General features: G+C 36.9%; 1 protein-coding gene across 2 annotated transcripts in view; it reads right to left on the bottom strand.

Annotated features, from left to right (window-relative positions):
- Positions 1–23,955, bottom strand: part of HCN1 (hyperpolarization activated cyclic nucleotide gated potassium channel 1) — a 1,641,266-nt gene extending 1,617,311 nt beyond the window's left edge. For both annotated transcript variants that reach the window (XM_044077699.1, XR_006365568.1), the window contains exon 1: positions 23,471–23,955. In XM_044077699.1, the coding sequence (XP_043933634.1) occupies positions 23,471–23,817 (347 nt within the window). In that variant the 5' untranslated portion in view covers positions 23,818–23,955. The remainder of the gene's footprint in view (positions 1–23,470) is intronic.
- Positions 23,956–25,444: the final 1,489 nt, after the last annotated feature.

The following is a 25,444-nucleotide window of genomic DNA, read 5'->3' as shown; positions in this document are numbered from 1 at the left end:
TATTAACTTGAGAAAATGAACCTACATATGCAATGTATGTGATCTCCTATGTGGTGTGATGATGGCAGTTTAAGACCACTTCTACCCACTTTTTATACTTTGAAAGTGAAAAAAAGAAAGAACACAACATTTTTATATTCTTTTGACACTTGGCAACACCATACACCTTACTCATCTCTTTCTAGAGACAACATTTATCCTTTTTATGTCCCTCTATGTATCTCAATTAATGCCACTAAAATGGCTATCCTATATAAGAGTACAAAACAAGTGAAAAGGACCACTCCACTGATGTCTCAATCCAGGGGCAGCCCATGCTATCGGTCTGCCAGACTGCAGCCCCCTCAGAATGAAATAAAAATAGAAAAAAAATATTTTTTTAAATTGTCTTGAGTATTATGGGGGTAGGCTGGATAGGAGGAGAAAGACAGCAACAGACAGGTAAGTGTATGGTGCTTTTTACTTTACAATGATGTGTATGGTGCCCCTTTTTTATTTTATATGTTGTGTATGGTATGGTACTTGCTTTTTATGTTATATTAGTTGTGTATGATACTTGCCTTTAGTTTCTGCTTATGGGTGTCGAGTGGGAATACCTCAGGCAGACCTGTACTACTGTATGCAGGTGTTAAGACTGAGTTCCCTACCCACCACCATTCTGCTGAAAATGCTGTTGTTTTGTTCTGTCAGCAGTAAATTGAACTTGACATTTTTTGAATTTCAAACTTTATGTTCTTCAATATATAATAGTACACACTTTTTTTTCTAGCAATTTTCTAGCTTATAAGATGAATATTTTAAATTTGCCCCTATTTTTGGGACTGTATTCCCCATTATTGGCTTCGTCAGGTTTTTGTGCTAAGGTTGGACATATGGCAGAAACTGAATTCACTGATATGTTTGAGGGGCTGGTGTTTATTGTAGGAAGAGGTTGGCAGCTATGGTGAGAACTGAACACCAAATGATAGCCAGTTGTCAGTTTTCCTCTCTTTACAAATAAGGCTGATGTGTTATGCAGTTAATGTTCCCAATGTTTTGGGTTTTTTTTCCCCCAATACATATTTTTTTTTTTTTCCCAGTTTTCTTGAGCTGCTGCGAGTTGCAGTTGAGTTAGTGTTGAGTAGATTTACAAGGAGCCGAGAGCTGCAGGGGAATAGAAGTTTAATGCTTTGCCTAGTTAATGCTGTAAGCAGCATGACAAATCTGATATTACTTCCTGAAACAAAGATTTGATATCTGGTTACCCACACAGATACCATCTCATCCTGTATGCTGGGCTGTAAAACCTAATTTAACATAAACAATGCCTACCTGTGCATTATAGTTTAACCTACCACTCTGGGCCTTTAGCTAGCACTGCAGGTGTTTATGCACTATAGTAACAGCCGGCACTGCAGGTGTTTATGTACTATAGTTAAAGCTGGCACTGCAGGTGTTTATGCACTATAGTTAAAGCTGGCACTGCAGGGTGTTTATGCACTGTAGTTAAAGCTGGCACTGCAGGTGTTAACGTACTATAGTTAAAGCTGGCACTGCAGGTGTTTATGCACTATAGTTAAAGCTGGCACTGCAGGTGTTAATGTACTATAGTTAATGCTGGCACTGCAGGTGTTTATGCACTACAGTTAAAGCTGGCACTGCAGGTGTTTATGCACTATAGTTAAAGATGGTACTGCAGGTGTTTATGCACTATAGTTAAAGCTGGTACTGCAGGTGTTTATGCACTATAGTTAAATCTAGCACTATAGGTGCTTGTGTACTATAGTTATAGCTGGCACTGCAGGCATTTATGCACTATAGTTAAAGCTGGCACTGCAGGTGTTTATGCACTATAGTTAAAGCTAGCGCTGTAGGTGCTTATGTACTACAGTTAAAGCTGGCACTGCAGGTGTTTAATGCACTTTAGTTATAGCTGGCACTGCAGGTGTTTACGAACTATAGTTAAAGCTAGCACTGTAGGTGCTTATGTACTATAGTTATAGCTGGCACTGCAGGTGTTTATGAACTATAGTTAAAGCTGGCACTGTAGGTGTTTATGCACTATAGTCAAAGCTGGCACTGCAGGTGTTTATGCACTGTAGTTAAAGCTGGCACTGCAGGTGTTTATGCACTGTAGTTAAAGCTAGCACTGCAGGTGCTTATGTACTATAATTATACCTGGCACTGCAGGTGCTTATGCACTATAGTTAAAGCTAGCGCTGTAGGTGCTTATGTACTATAGTTACAGCTGGCACTGCAGGTGTTTATGCACTATAGTTAAAGCTAGCACTGTAGGTGCTTATGTACTATAGTTATAGCTGGCACTGCAGGTGTTTATGAACTATAGTTAAAGCTGGCACTGCAGGTGTTTATGCACTATAGTCAAAGCTGGCACTGCAGGTGTTTATGCACTGTAGTTAAATCTAGCACTGTAGGTGCTTATGTACTATAGTTATAGCTGGCACTGCAGGTGTTTATACACTACAGTTAAAGCTGGCACTGCAGGTGTTTATGCACTATAGTTAAAGCTGGCACTGTAGGTGTTTATGCATTTCAGCTAAAGCCAGCACTGCTGGCCTTTATGCATTACAGGTAAAGCTAGAACCGCAGGTATTATTTCATTTTATTATCAAGCTGTGTCATTGCAGACATTTATTTTTACAATACCAATACATTACTAAGCTGTGCCAGTATTTTATGACACACAGAAAGGAGACTTGATTACAAAGCGCAGTTTCTTAGGTTCATAAGAATAAGAGCATGACGACAGGATCTCCAATCATTACTATTTCAGATATGGATGTCGAGACTTTCACCTCAAGAGCAAAACAGCAGACAGAGTATAGGTGTGGGAGAGAGCCAGTGCTTTAGAAAGCTGGCCAGTTGTTGTTTTCCTGGGCAGGATACAACCCATATAGCCAAAAGACTTTAGTATCAGTCAGAAGTATACCTAGAGGAAGCCAGTATTGTATTTGTGGTCAACCCGGAGAGCTGCAGTGTTCTGTGCATTGTCTAAACTGTAGCAACTGCTTGCTACAGTTTAAAAGAAGAAATTATTATTATTATTTTTACTAATGTGTGGAAGAAGGGTCGGGGCAGAGCACAGAAATAGGGGAAGAGACAGCTGGGGGTGGATGTAGTTGTAATAATCCAATTTCTACAATGTAGTGATTGGGTTATTACTGGGAAGTGTGTTTTTTTTCTGCTCTTCATTTTAAGAACTGAAGGGGTGGAATGCTGACTTTTGGTATTGGCACAGGGAATTGATTTAACCAACTATGCTTCTGGAATTTGAAAATCAACTGTTAAAATAAGTGCAGCTTACACAACTGAACTTTGTAGCATTTGCAGTTATAGCTCCAGCATTTGTTGGGTGGGAGAATGGATTTATTTTCCAAGTTTTTTTTAAAGTTGCATAATGGCTTAAAATAGAGTTTATTGATGACGTATTTTGTATGGTATGGGTAGTGAGTGTTTCACTAAATATCTTATATTTTTACACAAAACAGTACTATTTCTTAAATTTACAGGTGAATGGAGTAAACTGCAAATAGAACGTTTAAACACTTTCATTTTTATAATGAACTAGGTCAGTTTAAGCAGACATTTTTACTATGACAGTACAAATATGGTTTTGTAATGGGAAGCTTGGATTGGTTAAGGACAGAAGACACATTTACAATTTTAGAACATCCAGCTGATGTCACTCATTCTACCCCTAACACTAACACTAGAAGGAACAAACATTGACATGCATAGGCACCTCAGGTACGATCTTGACAAATTAAGTCCTTCGGAAAAGCAGATCAGCTGTTTATTTCTTATGATGGGACAAAGAAAGGACAACCCATGTCAAAACAGACTGTTTCAATGTGGTTGCCTTCAGTTATTGTCTTTTGTTATACCCACCATGGTAAACCAGATCTAGGCAGTATGAAGGTACATTCTGTTAGAGCCTTAGCATACAGCCTTTCCTTGAACTAGAATCAGTCTGAAGCAACTTTACTCCATGATCAGTCTGTAATTTCATATGCTATGGTTACATCTTTGAAGTTGTATTTTTGGTTTGTGTTGCAGATCTGAACTTCTTCACCAGAGAGCCTTTCTGGCCAGAATATAACATTGCGTGCTGTTTCTTATTACTTAACAATCCCCAAGTGTGATTTATGTATTCTCTCTAACAAGAAACTACATAGCCGATTTGACACACTCATGTTGTTAGATTTTAATGTTGGTCCCCATAATTCTTGACATTCATCATGGTAAATATAGCAGGCTTGAAATGGCAATGTAACTTTTCTTTTATCTGGCCATCCTGTAAGTATCATCATTTTCAATAATTGTAGCTGTAAGTCATTTTTCAGCATTACAAAGACATTCAAATACAGATATGTAAAATGCAGTAAACAAATTAGCAGACTACTTAAAAATATCAAATGAAGAATTTGTGCTCACTTTTATACTTGTACTTTGAGATTCCATATCAGCACACATTGCATTCTGGTCTTGAGGCTTTACACTTTGTACTGGCCGAGTTTAGGAATTACTGCATTAGTGAACATGAAAACCAATGTCTCAGTGAGTGTGCAAACCATTGTGTCTGCAGCTGTGTGAATCACTGTCTCTGTGATTGTATAAATCTTTGTTATTGACTGTATTGTTCCCTCTAGTTCACTGCTACTGCATCTGCATGTTATGAACTGACTCATATTCTTAAAATGTTAGGCTGCAATGATGACACAACATCAAAATAAACTGTATGTTCCATTTTCTTACACAAAGCACCACTTTTTCTGACCCAATGGTTTTAATTTGTGCCCAGAATAAGCCACTTCTGGTAATGATAACTCAGTCCCATAATCTAACATAACAATAATAAAGGTAGTATTTATATAAGTTTTTTGTCCAGTGACTTTTGCATTGGTAAATCAATTGAATTTATGAGCTCAGTGAATAATCTGTGATCAAAATGTCTTTAAACACAAACCTACAGTGATCACAAAAAGATAATTCTCTGCCTTTTGTAGGTCAGTGTGGCTAATATCTTCATTAGAGTTCGCTTCTTATGTTATAATCACTTGCAAAACAGGCTTTTGTCCTTTATTTCTAGACTTGCACACACTTCTTTAAAATGGATGGCTTGTCCACATTTACATCACACTCAGTTAAGAACGAGATGTGTCCTTAAACAAAATGGCACTTAATGAGCTGATAATTTCTCAGTTTAACCATACCGTGATACTGTTTGAAGAATTTCAGACATTATGCTTTGCCTTCACTATATTATCATTTCTGTTACCAGCAAATTTCAGCTTAGGTTTAATTTTGCACATTTAAGCCTTCTGAAAGCCCTTCCATTTGAATATTGGTTTACTCTGCTATGATAAACACACTCATAACTCTTTCCATTGTCAAATCAGACTCAGACAAAAGTTTGTTCTGTATTTTGTCATCTCTTATGTCACACATGATTCTATTAGCAGTGAATCTGCATATTGCCAAGTGCAGTCCTTAGCTCTGTGACTTACTCAGGGACTTGATTCTTATGAATCATGTTTTCTACAGAAAAATTGTTGTAGTACTGACAGAGTCGCCTTGTTTGCTTTACTAGTTTATTGTTGTAGTACATAGTTATGTTCTTTCTTAGGCTCACAATACCACTACAACTTACTTTTAGTGGCAACTACATTAGACTGATGTTTTTTCAGTAGGCTTAGATGTATTAAATACACTAATTGCATCATCACCTGCCAGTATTCCTTTCCTGACAATCACAAAGCAATACCACAAAAGTCTGATATTTGACACCTATTGATTCCAGATTTCTACCATGTTACCTTGAAGAAACAACAACACTGGATGTGTTAATTGTAGAATGGTGGACTGGAACTTATGCCAAATCTAAAGCAGATGTGACATGAAGATAAATGGTGGATCCTTCAAAAATCTGGTTATTTCACTATTTCTGAACATTTTTTTTTGCATCGCATTTGGCATTTTATGATTTCTTCAGCTGAGTTGCACTCATTTTTGTTAGTTTCTGGTTATTATTGTTAATGTCTGCTCAATGACCTTTTGTTTTATTCCATCAAATTGTTATCCCAGTTTTCAATTGAGTTCATTGTCTAGTGGCTGCTATTTTGCATTAAATTGTTGTCTGTGACCAAATGATTAATCCAGTTATACAATATTGTTGCAGTTTTTATATTCAGATCCTCACAGTTCTGAAAATGTGGTAACCACTGGTATTTAGATGACTGAAGATCAAAAACTGAAAACTACAAATCTGTGCTGTGCTGACTTCTACAATCCCTGTGTAATACCACTTGTTATCCCATGTAATGTTTTGTGAGCATGGATTTCTTACTTCTTCATAGGCATCTGTGCTTAAGTGATAAACAAGCGGACACACAGAAGCCAGTAGGTAAGCAACCACACTCTCCTGTGTAATGGCATCAACTGCGTAAGTAAGAGAGAGTCATATGATGTCATGCAAGCCTTGCCTATATGGGATTCTTAAAGGTACACTGCACTACACATTACGGGTAGCATATACTCATAGTTTAAGTTTTGAACACAAATGTGGCCGACTTTGTAAAACATTCTTTCAGAATGCAATCACTGTCAGATGATATATGTTTTATTACATTTAAATGAACATAGCTGTGTATTTCATTAGTTGTGTACATCTAAAATTGCTTTCTTTTAGTAACATGGATCCGATGTCTGTTGTCACATTAATGTCTTTATAAGCTGTAGATGGCTTCTTTTTGGATTGGGAAATCTGTTTAACTTCTGTGTCTTGCACTAAACTAGAGCTGCTGTTGTTTTTTTTTTCTTTTGTCTGCTATTATGCAGTGTGGAGAAAGTTCATTTCTGGATTATAGATGTGTTGGACTTAATCTTTATCCTGAGGCTTCACTCATGTATAATAAGTGATTAAAAACAGCAGCAAAAGTTGTAGTTATATTCTTTTGTCATCAGTCCATCCATATGAAGCAATTTATTTTGTTTTCCTGTACAACTGCAATACCGTCTTGCAAGAACAATGAGTTTATTTTAAAAGCAAAGTGTTTTCATTTCTTCATTTATACAGCTTGTCGCTAATGTTTTATTTTATAAGTGAAGGGTATCATCACAGAACTCGTGTGACTATTAGCATCTTTCCCTTTTGAAGGGAGATTGCTTGGCTTTCATCTATTAAAATTTAATTTTGTTCAGCTTGTTAGAAGAGAGTTTAACAAATGAAGTCATAGTATCAAGTTAGTAATCTGGTTGGTTGTAGTATGTATGGTAAATACAGGAAAGGGATGCCACTATTGGAAAAGTATAAGTACCCTCTCCTGGGAAACCCTGAGAGAGAGGGACAGAGAGAGAGAGAGAGCGTGTGTGTGTGTGTGTGTGTGTGTGTGTGTGTGTGTGTGTGTGTGTGTGTGTGTGTGTGTGTGCATGTGTGTACAAATGCAAGTTACAGCTGATAAGGCTGTACTACAAAGCAATGGGCTAATACTGAGGTTGATATAATTTTGAGGATTTAGTTCATAGGTTCATAGGTAGGTACTAGGCTATCTGCCCAAAGGCATTTATAAACCTAGCCAGAATGTGTTGGCTTTCACTGCCCCCTTAGATTAGTTCCCTGTGCCTCTGTCCAGCAGAGCCACTGAAGTGATCCCCGGGGTAAACTTTCTGTTTCCCATCCACTCGTCAAGGTTTCTCTTGAAGAGTGTTAGTGAGGAGCTCTGCCTAATGTACATTGGAATCTTGTTCCAAAGCATGGGAAGTCTCTGGGACATGAATCTATCCCTCTAGCATGTCCTGTTTATTGTTGTGGTGAGGTTTAGATCCCTAGAGAGTGTGGCTCAAGGGGATAAGGTTTTCTTTAGGTGGAGCATGTCCATCAATTCTGGGTTGGACATGACTTAGTCATTATAACCCAGTTCTGTAGCTGGCAGTGTAAATCTTATCTGGGTTTGAAAGGTGTGAGTGATAATCAAAGCTGATAATGTGCATCTCCTATAAGTTCTTAAAGGCAGTGTCCTCTTGCAAATGTAATCAGTGCGTGTGATACAGCTTTAGGCTCCATATCCCCTATGTCTCACATTATTTTGTGGCAGTGATGATACTCCATGAGAAATACTTTTTTCTTAAAGGTATATTTTAAAATGGGAACAGCAGAAGTAAACCCAATACACTGATGTGTGGAAGCTCCCCCCTTGTAAAAAGTTCGAATTTTGCTTTAAATGTGCTTATTAGAATTTAAGTATTCCAACTCATTGCTCTCATACTCATAGCATAGACCCTTTGCTGATATTCAGAAATATTTTATGTTGACAAACAGTTATTCTGTTTTTGTTTTTGACTTGAGCTGATTATACAACTCAGATGTATATCATGCCAATGTGGTAGGACAAATGCCTAAAAAAGAAAGAAAAACAATGAAAAATACTGACAAATTCTGTAGCAGTGTTGGTGAATAATAAGAACCCCAAGGATTATATCTGTATCTTGCTAATTATCCCTTGTGGTTGTGATGTAACATAAAGTGAAAGCCAGTGAAAATATGTGCTTCATATATTCTCATTAACAGTGACTAATGGGACAATAAAATAATCCCTGGAGTGCATTTTTTTTAGCATCTTAATTGCACACGCACCTGGTTTTGGTTTATTAACTGTCTGCAAAAGATTAAAAATATATAATAGACTCTGTTTCTGTCACTGGCATTTTTAAGTTACATTATTGCAATATTAGATAGTTAATGAGTTAAAAGGCACATAAGTAGTGAATCTTGAGAGTTCATCTGAGGTTGAATGCATTGGCTAGGGAATTTTACTTTCACTGCCAAACATATAGTGATAAGCGTGAGTTACAGTGTTCTAATTATGTCTAAGCTTTGAGTTTACATCTAACAAACGGCCAAACATGCTGAAGACAGCAATGTTTCTGTGGAGTTGTTGCTTAAGTTAGCATATAATATCATTGTTATTATCTATTGTAGTGAAAATTATACAAATATAAAATATAAAATATAAAAATATAAAAAAGAAAGTACTACACTGTGCTGCAAAAACTGAAGGTGGAAAAAAATCATGGCTGAAAGCCATACCATTTTCATAGCTATCTTATGCACAGAAGCAAATCAAATACTTTAGTGAAATCTATACAGCCTTATGAAAAGAAACTCAAAGGTTGTAATACAGTAAAAAAATGGCTTGCTGCATGATCCAGAATTCAGTTTTATTTTACCTAAATATGTTGAAAAATATATTAATCTTCTTTACTAGAGATATTACCTTTTGTCTGGTTTTAGACAACGGTTCAACAACATAAGAGTGCAGCTAGGTTTACACCTGTTTTGTTCTACAGAGTGATAGTTTGTAGATGTGTAACGGATATTATTATGCATACTTTTATCCCAAAAATGCATGTGTATCTTACAATAATAAATGCAAGCTATGACTTGACTTGTCAAATGGCCACATAGTGTCATGTTGTATGTACATTGTTGCAGTACTTACGGAAAAAGATTATCTTTCTCTAGTGTTACACAACAGGGAATGCCAATACCTCAGAAAACATAACATTCCCTTCAGATACCAGAAATCAGAAGTCTATGAGTTTGCCTTGAGTTGCAAGTAGTTTGCTTAAGGTGTTTACTGACATTCTTAAGTGCAGTGACATGTATGGGCAGTCTATTCCAGAGTTTGGAAAGTCTCTGGGTCAAGAACCTATCCCTCCAGCATGTTTTGTTCATTGTGATGACAAGGTTTAGATCCCTGGACCATGTGTCTCTGAGGGATTGGGATTTTTTTAAGTGTAGCATGTCCAACAGCTCTGGGTTTGACATGGCCTTATATGTTAAGCAGAGAGCGCCTCTGAGTAGACGATATGCGACAGAGTATAGGTGGAGTTTTTTTAGACAGTCAGCATAGGGAATCTGCTTTAGGCCTGTAATTCTTTAGTGTGGTATTTCTGTGGCCTTTCCAGTTGTTGCAGATGTCTTGAGAGGTACATACCAAACAGAGCGTTGTACTCTATAATGGGTCTAATGAGGAATGAGTACATGACCTCCTTTTTTTCTGGATGAAAAGCCCTTAGTGATTAGGTGTGCCACATAGAAGGATTTCCTGACTGTTGTGGCGATGTGTTTATCGAAGGTGAGACCACTGTCCACGTGTGTCCCTAAGTCTCTTATCACACTTTCAGTGTTTAGTGTACTGCCACCTATGTGGTAATTCATGGGTACATGTTTTTTCCCAAAGGAGATAACTATACATTTCTTGGCATTGAGCTTGAGCCCATGGCTCTGACACCAAACATCTGTTTCTGTAAGGCCCTTTTGTAGAATTTCCACATAATTTGGGGATTCAATAATGGATCCCAGTGTGTAGTCATCTGTGAACTTTGTTAGCTAGAGTCCCTTAGTGTTGGTCTGTACTTCAGAGAAGTAGATGCCAAACAAGAGCGGTCCCAGGACTGAACCCTGACGTACTCCACTTGTCTGGAGCTGGACTTGTAGTCGGCTACTTTTACAGTGTGGGTTCTGTCAGTAAGCCAGTTGGCAACCCATCGAGTGACGTAGAGATTAATGCCCAGCTTAGCAAGTTTATCTATGATTCCAGAGTGGGGGATGGTGACAAAGGCCTTGGTGAGGTCCAGATAGGCTGTGTGTACCACATTACCCTTGTCCACAGCTCTGGAGACTGATTTGAAGAAGTCAATCAGGTTCAGGAGACAAGATGGGCCCTTCACGAACCCAAACTGCATGGGGTCCAGTGTTTGAAGGTTGCCAATGTCTTTGTTTATAAGTTCCATGATAATACGTTCCATGGCCTTGCAGATCAGGCTCGTCAGACTGATGGGGTTGTAGTTACCAGGATCCAAGGTGGATCTCCCCTTGTGGAGTTGGATAATTGTAACTGTGCGCCACTCAGTGGGCATGAAGCCTGAGGTGAGGCTATGATTAAACATGACACTTAGGTGAGGTGCCAGTTCATTTTGTAGTTCATGTAGTACACAGCCTTGGATGTCGTCTGGTCCCATGGATGCTGTATTCTTAGCTTTGGAGAGTGTGTTTTTTACCTGTGTGGTCGTTATTACCAGAATTTGGCAATCTTTCGATATTGAGATGGGTCCTTTAGGGTGTGAGAGGGGAGTGAAGTTTACACTGAATCGAACTGCCAGGATGTTGGCAATATCCTTGGGATCAGTATATTTAATGCCATTCTATTGCAGCTCAGAGCAGATCTAAGCATTGCCATTTAGATTCTTTAGTATTTGATGTTGGAGTACAAAACAACATAAAGCATGATAATCACTTACAGCAGTGCAGCAGAGTGGTGCAGGGGTTAATACTACTGTCTCACACAACTTAGTTTTCCACTTTAACTCTCTTTGGGGATGATTTCTGTGTAAAGTATGCATGTCCTTCCTGTGTCTGCATAGCTAGGTGTTGCAATGTCCACTTTCCTCTCACATGTCAAAGACAAATTTCATGTGAACTGATATTCCTCCAAACTGTCATTAATTATATGTGTATTTGATTATATGAGTGAATATTGTGTGAGAATGATTACATGTGTGAGTCCTGATATAGATTAGCAGTGAGTCAAGATTATTTTCTCTGTTCTGCACCCAGTGTGTACTGTGACACCATTTCCCCTTCATCCCTGAATCAGACTAAGCAGGTTATATGTTAATGGGGGGAAAAAATGAATACACAGAATGATCTAGGGGAATTAGTAATGCATAAAAATTAAAGATACAGTCACAAACATTTTTATCAACTTAGTTCATGCCACTAAATATTATTGTTGGCCTTACATGGTGTTACAGTGGTCCACTCAGCACTAACACATAACATTTTGGTCCTAAAGGCACACTACACTTCTGATTAGATTTTCAAATATAACAGTAAGTTCAGTTCTTGTATAGCCTACTTAGGACAAGATGCTAATCTGAATGAACTTTTGCTGTGCAACAGATGATACAAATGTCTTATCTAAAGAAAACATACAGGTTTATGACAAACAAGGGTAGGCATGACACATCCTTGGTGATATCATATCCCCACCCTGAATGCATTCATCTTGACATTGACAGAATGCACACAACTATCCTCAAATGGAACAACAAAATAGTACAAGGGAGCAGACCTGCTATTAACATTGATTCAGAACTTCCCAAAAGTTATGAAGGTGTACATGCTCATACATCCTGAGTCAGAATAGTTTCTCTATTATTGCAGAGCTGACCCTCAAGAGATGCTCCTGGAAGTTGTGGAAATATGCACACTGCCCAGTGGATTCTGTCCAGTTGGAGTTGGCACCAATAAACAAAAGTTCACCTCAATGCCAATGCAAGTTGCAAAAAGGAAAAGTGTTATTTGTGCAGATGCACTTCACAGCTATTTGTAGTGCTCAGTCTTCTTGTAGACAATGGATGTGATGCTTGACAGGGTATGAATGGTAGATTTTACAGATCTAAGCAGAGACTTCAAAACTCATAGGGAGAACTACGAAGATATCTGAAAGAACGTGATTAGTAGGAATGTTTTTCCTGATCTGAACATGCATGATAGATTGTTTCTGAACTGTGTTAGTTGTAGATTGTCCAGAATGAACACCTTATCTAAATGAAAGGGTGCTCACTGTTACCATAATACCTTAAGCCAACTGTCAATGACTGACTGACTTCAGAGTTATGTCATCAAACCTGTGCCAATATGCTGCAGATACTTTGGGTCAGGTGAAGTGCAACATTGTCACCTGGTCTCTATTTGCTAGTGAGTAGGCTCAGACAGCCAGTCAGTGAACAAACTGACCTAGTAGAACAAATATATAGTAAAGCTGCCCTAGTAATGCCTAACTATTCAAGATGTGTTCAACGGTTTCCTCTAGAGGAGTGTCTCCTAGACACACAGTGATGTAAAAGATGTGTACTTTCTATGGACCTTCTTCAGGATCTCAATAGTTGAGACACTAACATTCAAGATGATGTGTTCGGTTTCTAGAGGAGTGTCTCCTAGACACACAGTGATGTAAAAGATGTGTACTTTCTATGGACCTTCTTCAGGATCTCAATAGTTGAGACACTAACAAGAAGTTGTGGCTAAAGGTAGTTGTTGTTCACCATGGCAGAATCCCTATAATTCACTAGTAGACACAAGAGATGAAAAAGGTTAAGAAAGATGCCTTTCATGAAATGGTAGCCTGGAGAGGTGGGGATGATCTATGGATTGGGCAGGGATGTACTAACAAGCCAGGACAACAGTAGCTCCAACAATCACCAAAGTTAAAGCATGGCTGTAGGGGCAGCTTGGTTAGACCACTGAGGATTACTTTTGGATAGCCTTAAAAGGTTTTGGCAAACTAAGTATTGCTTAGGAAAAGGAGGAAAGACACTGTCCTTGGCAAGACCAGAGAAATGTTGACCTTAGGAAGGTTTGATAAGTGTTGGCCTTCAGTGTGGACACTGTTAACAAGTAGAAAGACCACTGTGAGTACCTCTTGAATCTGGTGGAAGTACCTTTCCTGAGGAGGTAGTTGAAGAAACAGATGGTGAAAATGGGTCCATTGCAGTAGGTGATATCACTGCATCAATTAAACATTTTCACTGCAGTAAGGCTGCAGAAGTAAATGAGAGCTAGCTGGAAATGCAAAAGATTCAGTTCATTGCTGGGGGGTATCATATTCAATCCTCCTTTACAAATTTACATGGAAAGCTAGGACAATACCTCAGGACTGGTAAACTCAGGTATTGTTCCCATTGTCAGAATGTAGAAGGGAGTGCTCCGCTTATACAGATATCACACTCCTTAGCCTTCCTGGGAAATCATATAATGGGGTAATGTTAATAAAACACTGTCCAGCAGCCAAGTTTCTGATTCTGGGCAAACAATATATATTCTGACGTTGTCATGGATCAGTTAATCAACTCCTTGCCTTTACACTAATATTTCAGGCTCATGGGAATTTACCAGTAGTCTACCTGTACTTTGTGGATTTGGACAAAGCATATGTGAAAAGAATATCACTCATAATGTGTTTAGTATTATAAATATTTGAAAATGATCTCTAATATACTGATGGATGTGGTGATATGGACACATTGGGTTATATTAAGAAACTCCCCCTGCAACAATATTTATAAGAAAAATGAAATTGAATTAAATTCAGATATCGCAGAAAATCAGAAATACAAATAAAGAAATGCGTTTAAAATCTGTTGCTTTATAATACCATGCCATTCTCTGCAACTAGATTACTGATATCTGTCTACACAAAGGAAAGGCTGGGGGAGGATACAAAACCTGAATCTTGCATGGAAAAGGCTAGTACTGGGGACTACCACTGTAGTTCTGACATAAGCTGTCATTTAAAAGCAAGGCTATGAACTATTCCTCATGAATCATAAAATAAGGACCTCCTCCTTCTGTAGTAAGCCAAAAGGCAGCTTACTGCAGCCTTTACATATAAAATATTACTGTTCCCAGTGATGTGCTACTGCAGCTATATTACACAAGCAAATGAGAAGTGCAAGAAATCAATATATTGCTGAGTAAAGACTGGATTTGTAATTAATAAAAATGTGCACAGAATTCAATGAAATCACTATAGCTAGAAAAACAGTGCTGCACTGTTTCCATACATGCTATCAATAAAGTTGTTTCAAAATACAATGAAAACAGACAGAGCACATGTACCCACAATGCAATGTTTTATTGCCTCACTACTGAAGCGGGTGGTTTGTTTAGGTCCAGTACTAATTGCAAACAGCTTACTCTAAGTTTGCAGACTATCCACAACCGGGCATTTTTTTTTCTGAATTGGCGGCTATCATCTTAGCTTGTAGTGAGCTGTAAATTGCCCCTCAGCTAGATCTGTTAAAAAAAAGCCTGAAATTCTTTGGGGGGAGTATAAATAAAAATTCTTTAGGAAGTTATTTTTTGCAAAATATTTATAAACTCAAGAAAACTCAAGAAACATTCATAAACAAAAAGTTTATTGCTGGATATGCAAACCTGCAGACAAAAGCTCATTTCAAAAGTGAGGGTAGCCCTAAAGTTCTCCTAAAAGTATGGATTTGCAAGGCAATGAGAGAAAATAGAAAAAATAAAGATAGCTGACATAACAGTGTTAAACCAATGGAAGATATGTAAAATGTAGCATAGGTTCCTGGGATAGTTATTTGCACTGAACCTGTCTGCCAGTATGTTGGCAATGTCTGTGGGTTCAGTGATTTTTGTATCATTTCAATTGAAAGCTAATATCTTGCAAACTAAATGTAACATCACAGGTAAGTACTATGTTTGCTACCCTTGTGGACTATTTTAAGCCTAGCCAATTTCCCTTTCAAAGGTGAAGATCATACACCTTGTGCCTGTAAAGTAAACGCCTTAACTATTACACCTACCCCATAATGTATATTAGTAGTCACCAAGTATTCACCTGAACATATAAAATCCAGCTAAAATTCTTTAGCAATTCTGTTTGTGGTACACAAGGAATAATGAAGTGTGCAATAAATATAAGTTGCTCAGCAAGGTGGCTTAGCTGTTAAAGGTGATTACCTCATAATTCTAAGGTCTGGTGTAAAGTTGTAATCCCAGTCTCCGTGCAAAGTTTGCATATTATCACTATACTTGTGTGAGATTCTTCTGGGTAGTACAGTTCCATTCCCTGCTCTAAAACATGCTGGTTGATTAGTTATATTAAACTGTCCATATACAGTACACTTACAATACATTTCTTTTTGCTTTTGTGAGCCAGGCAATAGCTGACAAGGGTCAGCGTAGGTCTAGTTCACTTATCCAGAAAAATAAAAAATGACATCATGAACGTTTTATGCACTTCATTTACATTATTGTGTTTTTTATGTTGTAGGGAATATAAAACTATATCAAGACTTCCTGAAGCATTGTATCCTGAAAGAATGAAGAATAAATGCAGTATATTACATGAAAACCACTCTAATTTCTGCAGAGGGGGCAAGCTTCCTGCATTTCCATAATGTAATTCTTAAATATCGGAGGGGGGGCAAGCTTCCTGCATTTCCATAATGTAATTCTTAAATATCGGAGGGGGGGGCAAGCTTCCTGCATTTCCATAACATAATTCTTAAATATCGGAGGGGGGGCAAGCTTCCTGCATTTCCATAATGTAATTCTTAAATATCAGAGGGGGAGGGGCAAGCTTCCTGCATTTCCATAATGTAATTCTTAAATATTCTCACTTTAAGACTACACACCATCACTGTAATGCTATTATCTAGTTTTGTTGCAAACCTTAATATTTCCTTAATTCCTAGACAGTGCAACCTCAGAAATAAAATATTTAAACGGGGGGGTTTAGGAGTACAGTTTTCTGTATTGGGATACAAGAAACCTGCCTACCTACAAAAATTCAAATGCTTTTATTGTTTCCCTGTGACAGATCTTGGGGAATTTGTGGTTCTGCAAGTTGCATTTGTGCAGTAGTAATTTGAAGAGAAATCGCTTACCTTCATCATAACAGTGCTCCAGTTTTTTTTTTTTTTTTGTTATTGCAATTCTTCATAAAATTATTAAAATTAGGAAAAACAGTAACAGAAAACCTGTACACATCCTACCATTTCCACTCACGGCACATAAAGAGCAACATACTGAACTATGGATGTTTTTTAATAGTTTCCAACTGTGCAAGCAGTATTAATACCACAGATTTCTCTGCATATTAATAAAAAGTGAGTATACTATCTGCAGATAATTATAAATGGCTTCTGATATGTGCCTTTAGAAAGTACATATTAAAATAACCATTAATGTATAGCAATGGACTGAAACCTTATTTTAAAATGATTATTGCTGTGTTATTCTGTTCTTTATTTAATTTCAGATTTTTAGCATTGTTTGTGCAAAATTTATTTCAAAGGGAAAGAACATAACTAGTTTAAACTGCTATGATGAATACATCAGGGTATAGACAAGAATGTTTGGTGGTACACCACTTTGTAAATTGTTGACCCCTCAATATCACCTATGCAAACTCTTGAAGGATATACAGATTTGTTACCAACCTCCAATTCCTCCCAGATTTTGCAGCCTGCCAATATTCTTGCTGTGGTATTCACATTAACTCTATGTCACTCTTAGGACTTGTTATGAAAGACTACCTTACAAAAGCACAGTGTCAATCTGTTTAAAGCCTATGATTGTTCAGGTTACTTACTGAGGACACTTTTTACTTTTATCTAGTTGTCTAGGTATGATATATGGAAAATATCTTTCCTATTTACAAAGATCTACCCCAGCATTTTATTTTTCTTTAAGAGTTTCTTGTGTATTTATGAGAAACAGAATTATTCTGTCATTTTCATATAAACCATATGGATATCCATATTCCCTTTGAGGAAATAGTTATGCAGTTAAAAGGAGAATCTCTATTTATCTTCTCAGTATCTCTTTGTTTTCTTTTGTGCATTTTCTTTGTCAGACATACCTTACCTTTTACCTCATCTACACAAAGATATTCAGAAATGTTGGTCCATGTCCACCTTCTTTTCTAGGCAATATTCTTGCTGAGTTCCTTTAGTTTCCAGGGCATGAGGTTTCAGAACATTAAGTGAAAACCACACTGTATTTTATTTCACTTACCCAATCTTGATGTTTTCTGGTTATATCTTCTCAAAGACATGGCCTTTAAAATTATTAAATTTATCATAAACAGTACAGTCTACTTTTTATGTTTTAAGAATTAAATGGTCCCCCTATAATTCTCAGTTTCATTACGCAAGCAAACCTGGAGTTGTCAAAGGTGTCATGTGTAATTTTTCACATGGTGTGCAGGTGGAAATTAAAGTGATTCAAAACCAGGAATCCAGCTCCATAGCGCAGCATCTTAGCTACCTTGTTGTATTACCACAGATCCAGATTTCTGTTGGCAGCACCCCAAACTATGTTACAAGGCGTACTGCTACTCCTCCCAAATTTCTTGTTCCGTGAGTCAACCAAGCTGACATTATCAATTACTTCAAACTAAGGACTGTCCTTTCATGTTGGCAATTAGTACAATAATGTTCTTGACTTTCTTTAATATAAAAGATGTACACTGTTCTGCATAGTTTGATAATTGAGAATAGTTTGTCATTTTCAGAGCTGCTCTCAGTCATTGTTGCTCTCTCATCATTATCTTTTTGTTGTGCCATGATAATTTATGGTTTTACATGATGCTGCCATCCAGAGGCATACAAATCTAAAGTTGCAGGCTAATTACAATAGTGCATACAAGGACATTAATTGGATTACAATAAGTCTCAGCAACCTAACTCCCCAGGAAGATTTATGCTACTTGCCTACAATCAGTTTTGCTTTCTCTTTGCCAAGGTTGCAGAGCTGTGGACTGTTGTGATGCTGTAGATAGTAAGCTGTCTTATCTTTAGCTCTTTGAAAGAACGCCCTGCTAAAATTAAAGTACACTAATTCCTACATTATCAGAAATAAATCTAATAGTATGTGCAGTTCCTTAAATGATAGAAACATAACGAGTATGTGTTTTTGACAGTGTCTGGATATCTTTCCTTTCTCGCTTTTCTGTGGCGGTATAACCCCAAGGTGGACCTCTCTCACCACTCTCATGCCACACTGGGGATTCATTTGATGGCAGCGTTTATAAACCAGAAATCTGCATAAACTGACAGCATCATTAACCTACAGTGTAAGTATTAGGATTAAAATAATGGGGTTGGTATGCCTGGTATGAAATGCGCCTAGATAAACTGAACAGCTGCAGGGTTATCAAAACAAGGAACATAAAAAAAGCAGTATACGCTAAGGATTATAAGAAATAAAGTAATCAATGCTATAATGATGGTGGCCATATTCATTCAACAACAGCTTCTCGTTTTAAAAACCTCTGGGAAAAAAAGACAATAATTTTCCAGATTTAAATTTAACTTGAAGCTTTCACTGAAACAGTTCATTCTGTTCTTAAATTGACTGTCTTAATCAATGTAAAAAGTCATTTTCAAGATAACAACACAGAGCTAAAACAATTTCACTTTGGCAATTGGGTTAGCAATAACGGTCAAAAGGAAACTGACCATGACAATTCCAAGGAAGCTTGAATGTCAGAATTTATTGACAAATTTCATGACAATTATACATTTATACTAGACATGCTAAACATACAGAAAATATACTGCAGTGAATGACAGAAGTAGTAAACATTTATATAAAAAACAATTATCATTTCTGATGTTATGAAGAGTATCTTCACACATGTTCCAAGAAAACATCTTAGTGAAAATGTTAGCTAATGTTTGCTGAATAATACTTTTTAAATGAAAATTGACAACAATCTGCTACGGACTGAAGAGAAAAATGTAAGAGATTTAGGACGACTGCAGAAAGAAGATTAAATATCCTCTAATATGTGAAGCTAATATGTGAAGTAAACCCCGACTAGTTTGCATTGTGAAGTGGACCATTTCATTCACTTTCCCCAGAACTTAGAAACCACATTGTAGCTCTCACTGGGTTATGTTTTTTGTCCTTTTACCCTTCAACAATATAGGAGTAATACAACAACATATCACATTCTATCTTGTATACTACCACTGTAGAGGTACCATTTGTTAAACTCATTTCCTTGTTTTCCATTTCTAGACTTATTCAGGAAACCCCTCAAATATTTTTCAGCAGCGAGGAAGCAATAACATTGCTTAACTTGAATATAACAACATAGTAGAATATGGGTTTGCGATACAAAATATTAAGTTCATTAGTGAAAGAAATAAAGCAGAATGCATTTATATTAAATATTTAAGAAATGTATTACAAAAGAGTGAGGCCTTATTAAAAAAAATCAGGCTCAGCATTCCAGTCAACATAAAAACAATCTCTAACTCAATAAAAAAGACTGCAAACTAAAAAGCCTTAATATAATATCTAGGTATTTAAACTGGAGGAATTTAAAAAAAAAATGAATATATTATCTAGGTAAACAAACTGGAGGAATACGAGCTCAAGAAGTTACTGACTTAAGTTCTACACCTGAATAATATAAATGTAATTTCAAGGCTAGAAGGAAATGAAAACAGCTTTACTCCAAAACTGTAAAATATATTCGGAACTTAACAAGCACAAGATCAGAATTCAAGCAGTGAAAAGCATTCTCGTGTAAAAAAAAGTGTTTTTATATAAACACCCCCCACAGAGACACACGCACATACACACACACACACACACACATATATATATATATATATATATATATATATATATATATATAGATAGATAGATATATGTATACACACATACATTTATATATATATATATATATATATATATATATATATATATATATATATATATATAAACAAACACACACCCACACTGTCTTACACACACATGCACGCACACACGCACACACACACACACACACACACACACACACACACACACACACACATATATGTATATATATATATATATATATATATATATATAAATGTATTTATGCATGTATATACATATATACATGCATAAATAACCATGGAGTACTCTGAACATTGTTATGCTAGTCCAAGCCCTCAAGCTGAGCCTGTAACTGGCCAATGTCTGATCAGTGTGTTCCACCCAGGTAAACATGTTTAAATAAATAAATAAATCGTGCACTTTTAAGCTACGCTACTTCTCATTATTGTAGAGGTTATCATTTTTGGGGGGAACAGTACATTCTTGGAGCTAGGATTCATTTTCCTGTTCATCTCCAGCAGTTTACATAGCCTGTGATGCTGCATCAGCATTTTTAACATAACAGAAATCACCCAAATGCAGCATTTAAATGCACAAGGTTGTCATATGTTACCCATATGAAGTGCTGCTGCATTGTGTAGTCGACCTTCTTGTAAATGACATTACAGCAAAACACTGCACAGTTGATTTTCCATTTCACTACAGTCATATTTAAAATATGAAGAGTTGTGCTTCAGAGTTAAACAAACACCTTCAAACAACAGTTTTTAAGTTACAAAAAACACACTTTGATACTGTGTAGCATTAATGATGGATTTCGTCCATTTTTTTTAAGCAAAAATGGTTGCTTTCATTTGCTGAGTGAACAGGGTCTGTTGAAATACAGCTTAGGAACAGGAAGCAGTATGGCAGTGAAATTGTACCACAGTACTCTGAATGCCAATGAGGATACAGCTGCAGCAGCTCAAAAATCCCACCCCTCCCCCCACACATGAAACAGATAATTAATTCTGGCATTAATCTAGTATTAACACGGCATAATCTCTTATCGGATCCATACAGGCATTCAAGTGTATGTCAGTTTAAAAGAATGGGAACACATACATTCCTTTACAGACTACAGACACGAAACCTCACTCAGCAGTAGTGCACTGTATTTTAAAGTGACTTATCTCACAAGTCCAAACTGCCTACATCTTTCTGGTAGTGCTTTAGAATTTAACAAACCATTCATCCTATGTCCATGGTACCTGGAGGTTGTTTAGCACGTAGATTTCAATCTATACACAGAATAAATTAAAGATAACTTCAATGAATACATTATTGTACGCATTCAGAAGACTGGTATAGCTAGGTATGATATGAATTCATTGTAAAGAAACAGTGTGACCATGAGTGGGTCTACTGCTGCATTCCCAGATAAGCATAATCAAACAAATGCATGAGTATCTCCAGGGCAATGTCGGGTAGAGCCCAGTAAACTTTTCCAGCTTTGTCTGTCATGGCATGGAAATCACACCTTGAATAACTACATCTGCCTACTCTGTAACAGAGTTTCGGCTTACAAGAAATTAATGTCTGCTCTGATTCTGTAACGACAGACATTGATAAACCTATTCCAGAGCTGTGTTTGATTTGTGATTAATATTTATTGCATTTAATTTGCAGCTAATTACAATTTAACTAAGAAAATAAAACACTTGAAAGGTAACCTGCAGAATTCCTTCAAAACAAGGTTCAGAACTACTTAGCAGATTAGATTTTTTTCTGCTTTACATGTACGTGTGCAGAATGTATAAACAGTCACTGCTACTGGAGAATTTCTTTGGCATTCATATGCATGCACTTCTGAAACACGATGTTAATCTGAATAATGGATCCATTACCGTCAAAATCAAAATGGATCTTTGCAGAACTCAGTAAAGGAATATAATTTGGAAACAAATGTTTATAATAAAGCTTACAGAATATTTATGGATTTTTATTCCTTGCCTACAGACTAGTAATTACTGCCAGAGCCAAGAACCATGGACAGCTACTCTGGAAAAAAAAAAAAACACAGAGGAAAAAATGCAACTTAAATGTAGAGTGGAAAGTGAAGACCTAGATTTTCCTAAACAGCATCATTACAGCAGGATATATGCACTGGCTTCTAATTATAGTACTATATGAAAACATGGTTACACATTTTTAAATGCAACAGAACTAACAACGTGTGAGTGCTGTTCAGTGTACACCAACCTGTTTGAAAGCAGTGAGCTTCTCATCTTAAAGTGTTTATTTTTTGAAATATGCACCCACATCTCAACTAATCAGACAAGGCTTTCAGTTCCAACTGAAAGTACAGTATACCCACTATCATCAGCTATCAGGCACAGTGGTACTGACTCTCCTAAAAGTCTAAATCTGTCACAGCACTAGCAGAACCAGTATCAATGTTTAGTTTTGCAAGCAGCCTTCCAAGTTCATGTGTTGTGGATTGAACTACAATAAGTGAATTGTGTAATGCCTAATTTAGAACAAAATCAACAATTACAAAATATGAAGCTTGTGCCCTCCATTTTAGCACTATATTATTCAGTGAGATGAATGCAACGTTTTACTCATATTTGGGATTACAAGTGCACATCATAATAAAATGCTCATAAAATATAAATGATAGGCCATGCCGGCTTGACACCTTTGCCACCCAAAAGAGAGGACTGTAATCCTCTTAGAACACGCACTGCACTTCTGCTCATTATTGTCAAAGAACAGCATGCAGTCTGCTTCTCCAAAAGGAAAAAAGTAACAACCAGTGCAGCCACCTACTTAACATTAGAGCATGTACATCCTACCCCTCCTACACTAGCGCTCTTCTTTACAGGCTATTATTGTTTTCTGAATAGTAAATCCTGATATGTGTGTCAGATAGAAAAAAGTTTTTGAAGAAGTGATAAGCTGAACAAAATGAAGACAGCTCTTCACATATGCTAAGGCATGTAATATCGTCACAAGGGTCTAAAACTAGCATTCACGTGCAGTTGTCCAGAAATTATCTAGCAATCATAGCAGAATTTTTTTCATACTTCACTTCTCTAATGACACCATTAAAACACTCTGATGTATTGTAAAAAAGGAGTCATTATTCATTCTAAATTGATACCTGAAGAAAATATATAATTAAAATGTGCAATAAAACTCTTGTGTCATATAAGGTTACTCCTTCACGGAACAGACAAGACAGTATCTAAAACAAAAACAAATCTTTTGGCTTACCTAAAGTCACTGTAAGGGTGAATTATCCAGTATCCTGCAGTTTTAACCCTTTCTTGTTCCTTCTCCACTGCCTTTTGACTCCCAAACATACGAAGGGAGAATTTGTTGACCCCAGGCTGAAGCATTGACTCAAACTGCCTTTGCATAAAACCAGACTGTCTTTGGGATACATCAGGATCATCAAACCCAACCATTGCCTCATCTCGATCCAGTTTAAAACCCACTGAATTCATGTGTTCTTTTGAATTCTGGCTCCCTGTACTGTTCTTATGCTCTTGGTCTTTCCCCTGCAGTATGTTATTTCCATCTTCTCGGTTGTTAGATGAAGAATTGAGCTTGTCATCCATGCTAAAGAGTGTGATCTCCACCACAAAGCACTTTTCTTTCAGCAATTTAAGTCAAAAAGACCAGTGTGGGATAAGCAAACTCCTGCCACGACTCATTTGATGCCCTTCAAGTGATCTGTTCCACTGCTGCTTTTGTTGGTGTTGCTGTTATAGCTGCTGCAAGCTGATTCTGGAGTTTGTGAAGGATGTTTGATCAAATATCTTAAGCTGCCCCCTGCTGGTGGAAATAAAAAAAAAAAAACATGATATGCTAGCTAAGGGATTCTGTTTCAGAAGTATAAAGAATACTAGTCAGTCCAATCTAATAATTTATTCTACTTTTTTTTTCTTCACAAAGTTTACTAAATAATCATTTGTGTTTTATAAAGAATGAATACTTAAGTATTTACACAAGAGACAAGCAGAGTCACTGAAAAAAGAAACAATTAGGAGGGAGAGAAACGTACCATTGTTCATTACAGTTTATAACGTGGATTTGAGCATGGCAAACTAAACCTCAGCTTCTCATCATATTCAGTGTTATTATAACACTGCATGGGAAACTGAAAGCCAGTACAAGTAAGGCTGGATACGACTAGTAATGACATTTATAGTAAGGAAAGTAATATAACATTCATCTTGTCTCTTTTGGATGACTCGTGCTTAATGGTGTTTTGTGAACCATCCTCAGACAGAATTTTATTAGAAATTGCATGAAATTAAAACACAAAGAAGGCAGCAGCATTATTTACTTCCAACAGGAAAGCACTAATATGCTTTAATTGAACATAAATGACATACTGAAGGTGAATGGCCAATTCACCTATCTGTAAAAATGCTTAGTGTCTGCATTTTTAGTCACAATTCCTATGATCATATGTTATACTTTAAGTAGTATAAAGTATAAAAACAAGAGGTGCTCCAGTTTGATTCTCAGGTGGGGTACCTTCTGTGTGGAGTCTACATGTCCTCCCTGTGGTCAAGTGGGTTTCCTCTGGTTTCTGGTTGCTCCAGTTTCCTCTCACATTCCAAAGACAAGTCAATTAGACACTCTAAACTGGCTGCAGGTGTGAGTGTGTGTGCAAGTGAGTGGTACGGATGAACTACCGCAGCAGGGCTAGCCACCCGGTGGTGTAAACATTGGCTCGAGATGATTGTTGCTGCTGAACTGACACCCCGACCCCATGTGTAAAAATGGGAAAAGGGGTTGAGGATGGATGGATGGATATGTTAACTTTAAGCTCCTTAACACTTACTGTGAAATAGAGCTATGTGAATTCAGTGATGCGTAATACCTATAGTTTTATTAGCAGTTGTGTGTTCAAGTCGCACGTCATTGTATGTTAAGTAGAAACCCATCAGCTTTCACTGGAACACATTGCTGTATTTTTTGTTAAAAGTTAATTATATTTCTTAAAGCTGTATGGGAATGTCTTTAATGCACTTACAAATGCCCTTAACATTTATAGTTTTTAACAACTGATTTAAAGATTGAGTTTTTAATAGACTTGGCAAGAATATACTCCCTAAAGTGGTGAAAGATAATGATCAGTAGTCCTCTGTACTCTATCAAGGATGAAAAACAGATATTCAGAGGTGATTATATTGAAGGTATTCTATCTATGTACATTTCAGTAACTTGTTTTAG

Source organism: Protopterus annectens, chromosome 1.part1 (genome assembly GCF_019279795.1).
Source record: "Protopterus annectens isolate FY-2018-M chromosome 1.part1, PAN1.0, whole genome shotgun sequence".
Classification (NCBI taxonomy): Eukaryota; Metazoa; Chordata; order Ceratodontiformes; family Protopteridae; genus Protopterus; species Protopterus annectens.
This window is presented reverse-complemented; position numbering and strand designations above follow the sequence as displayed.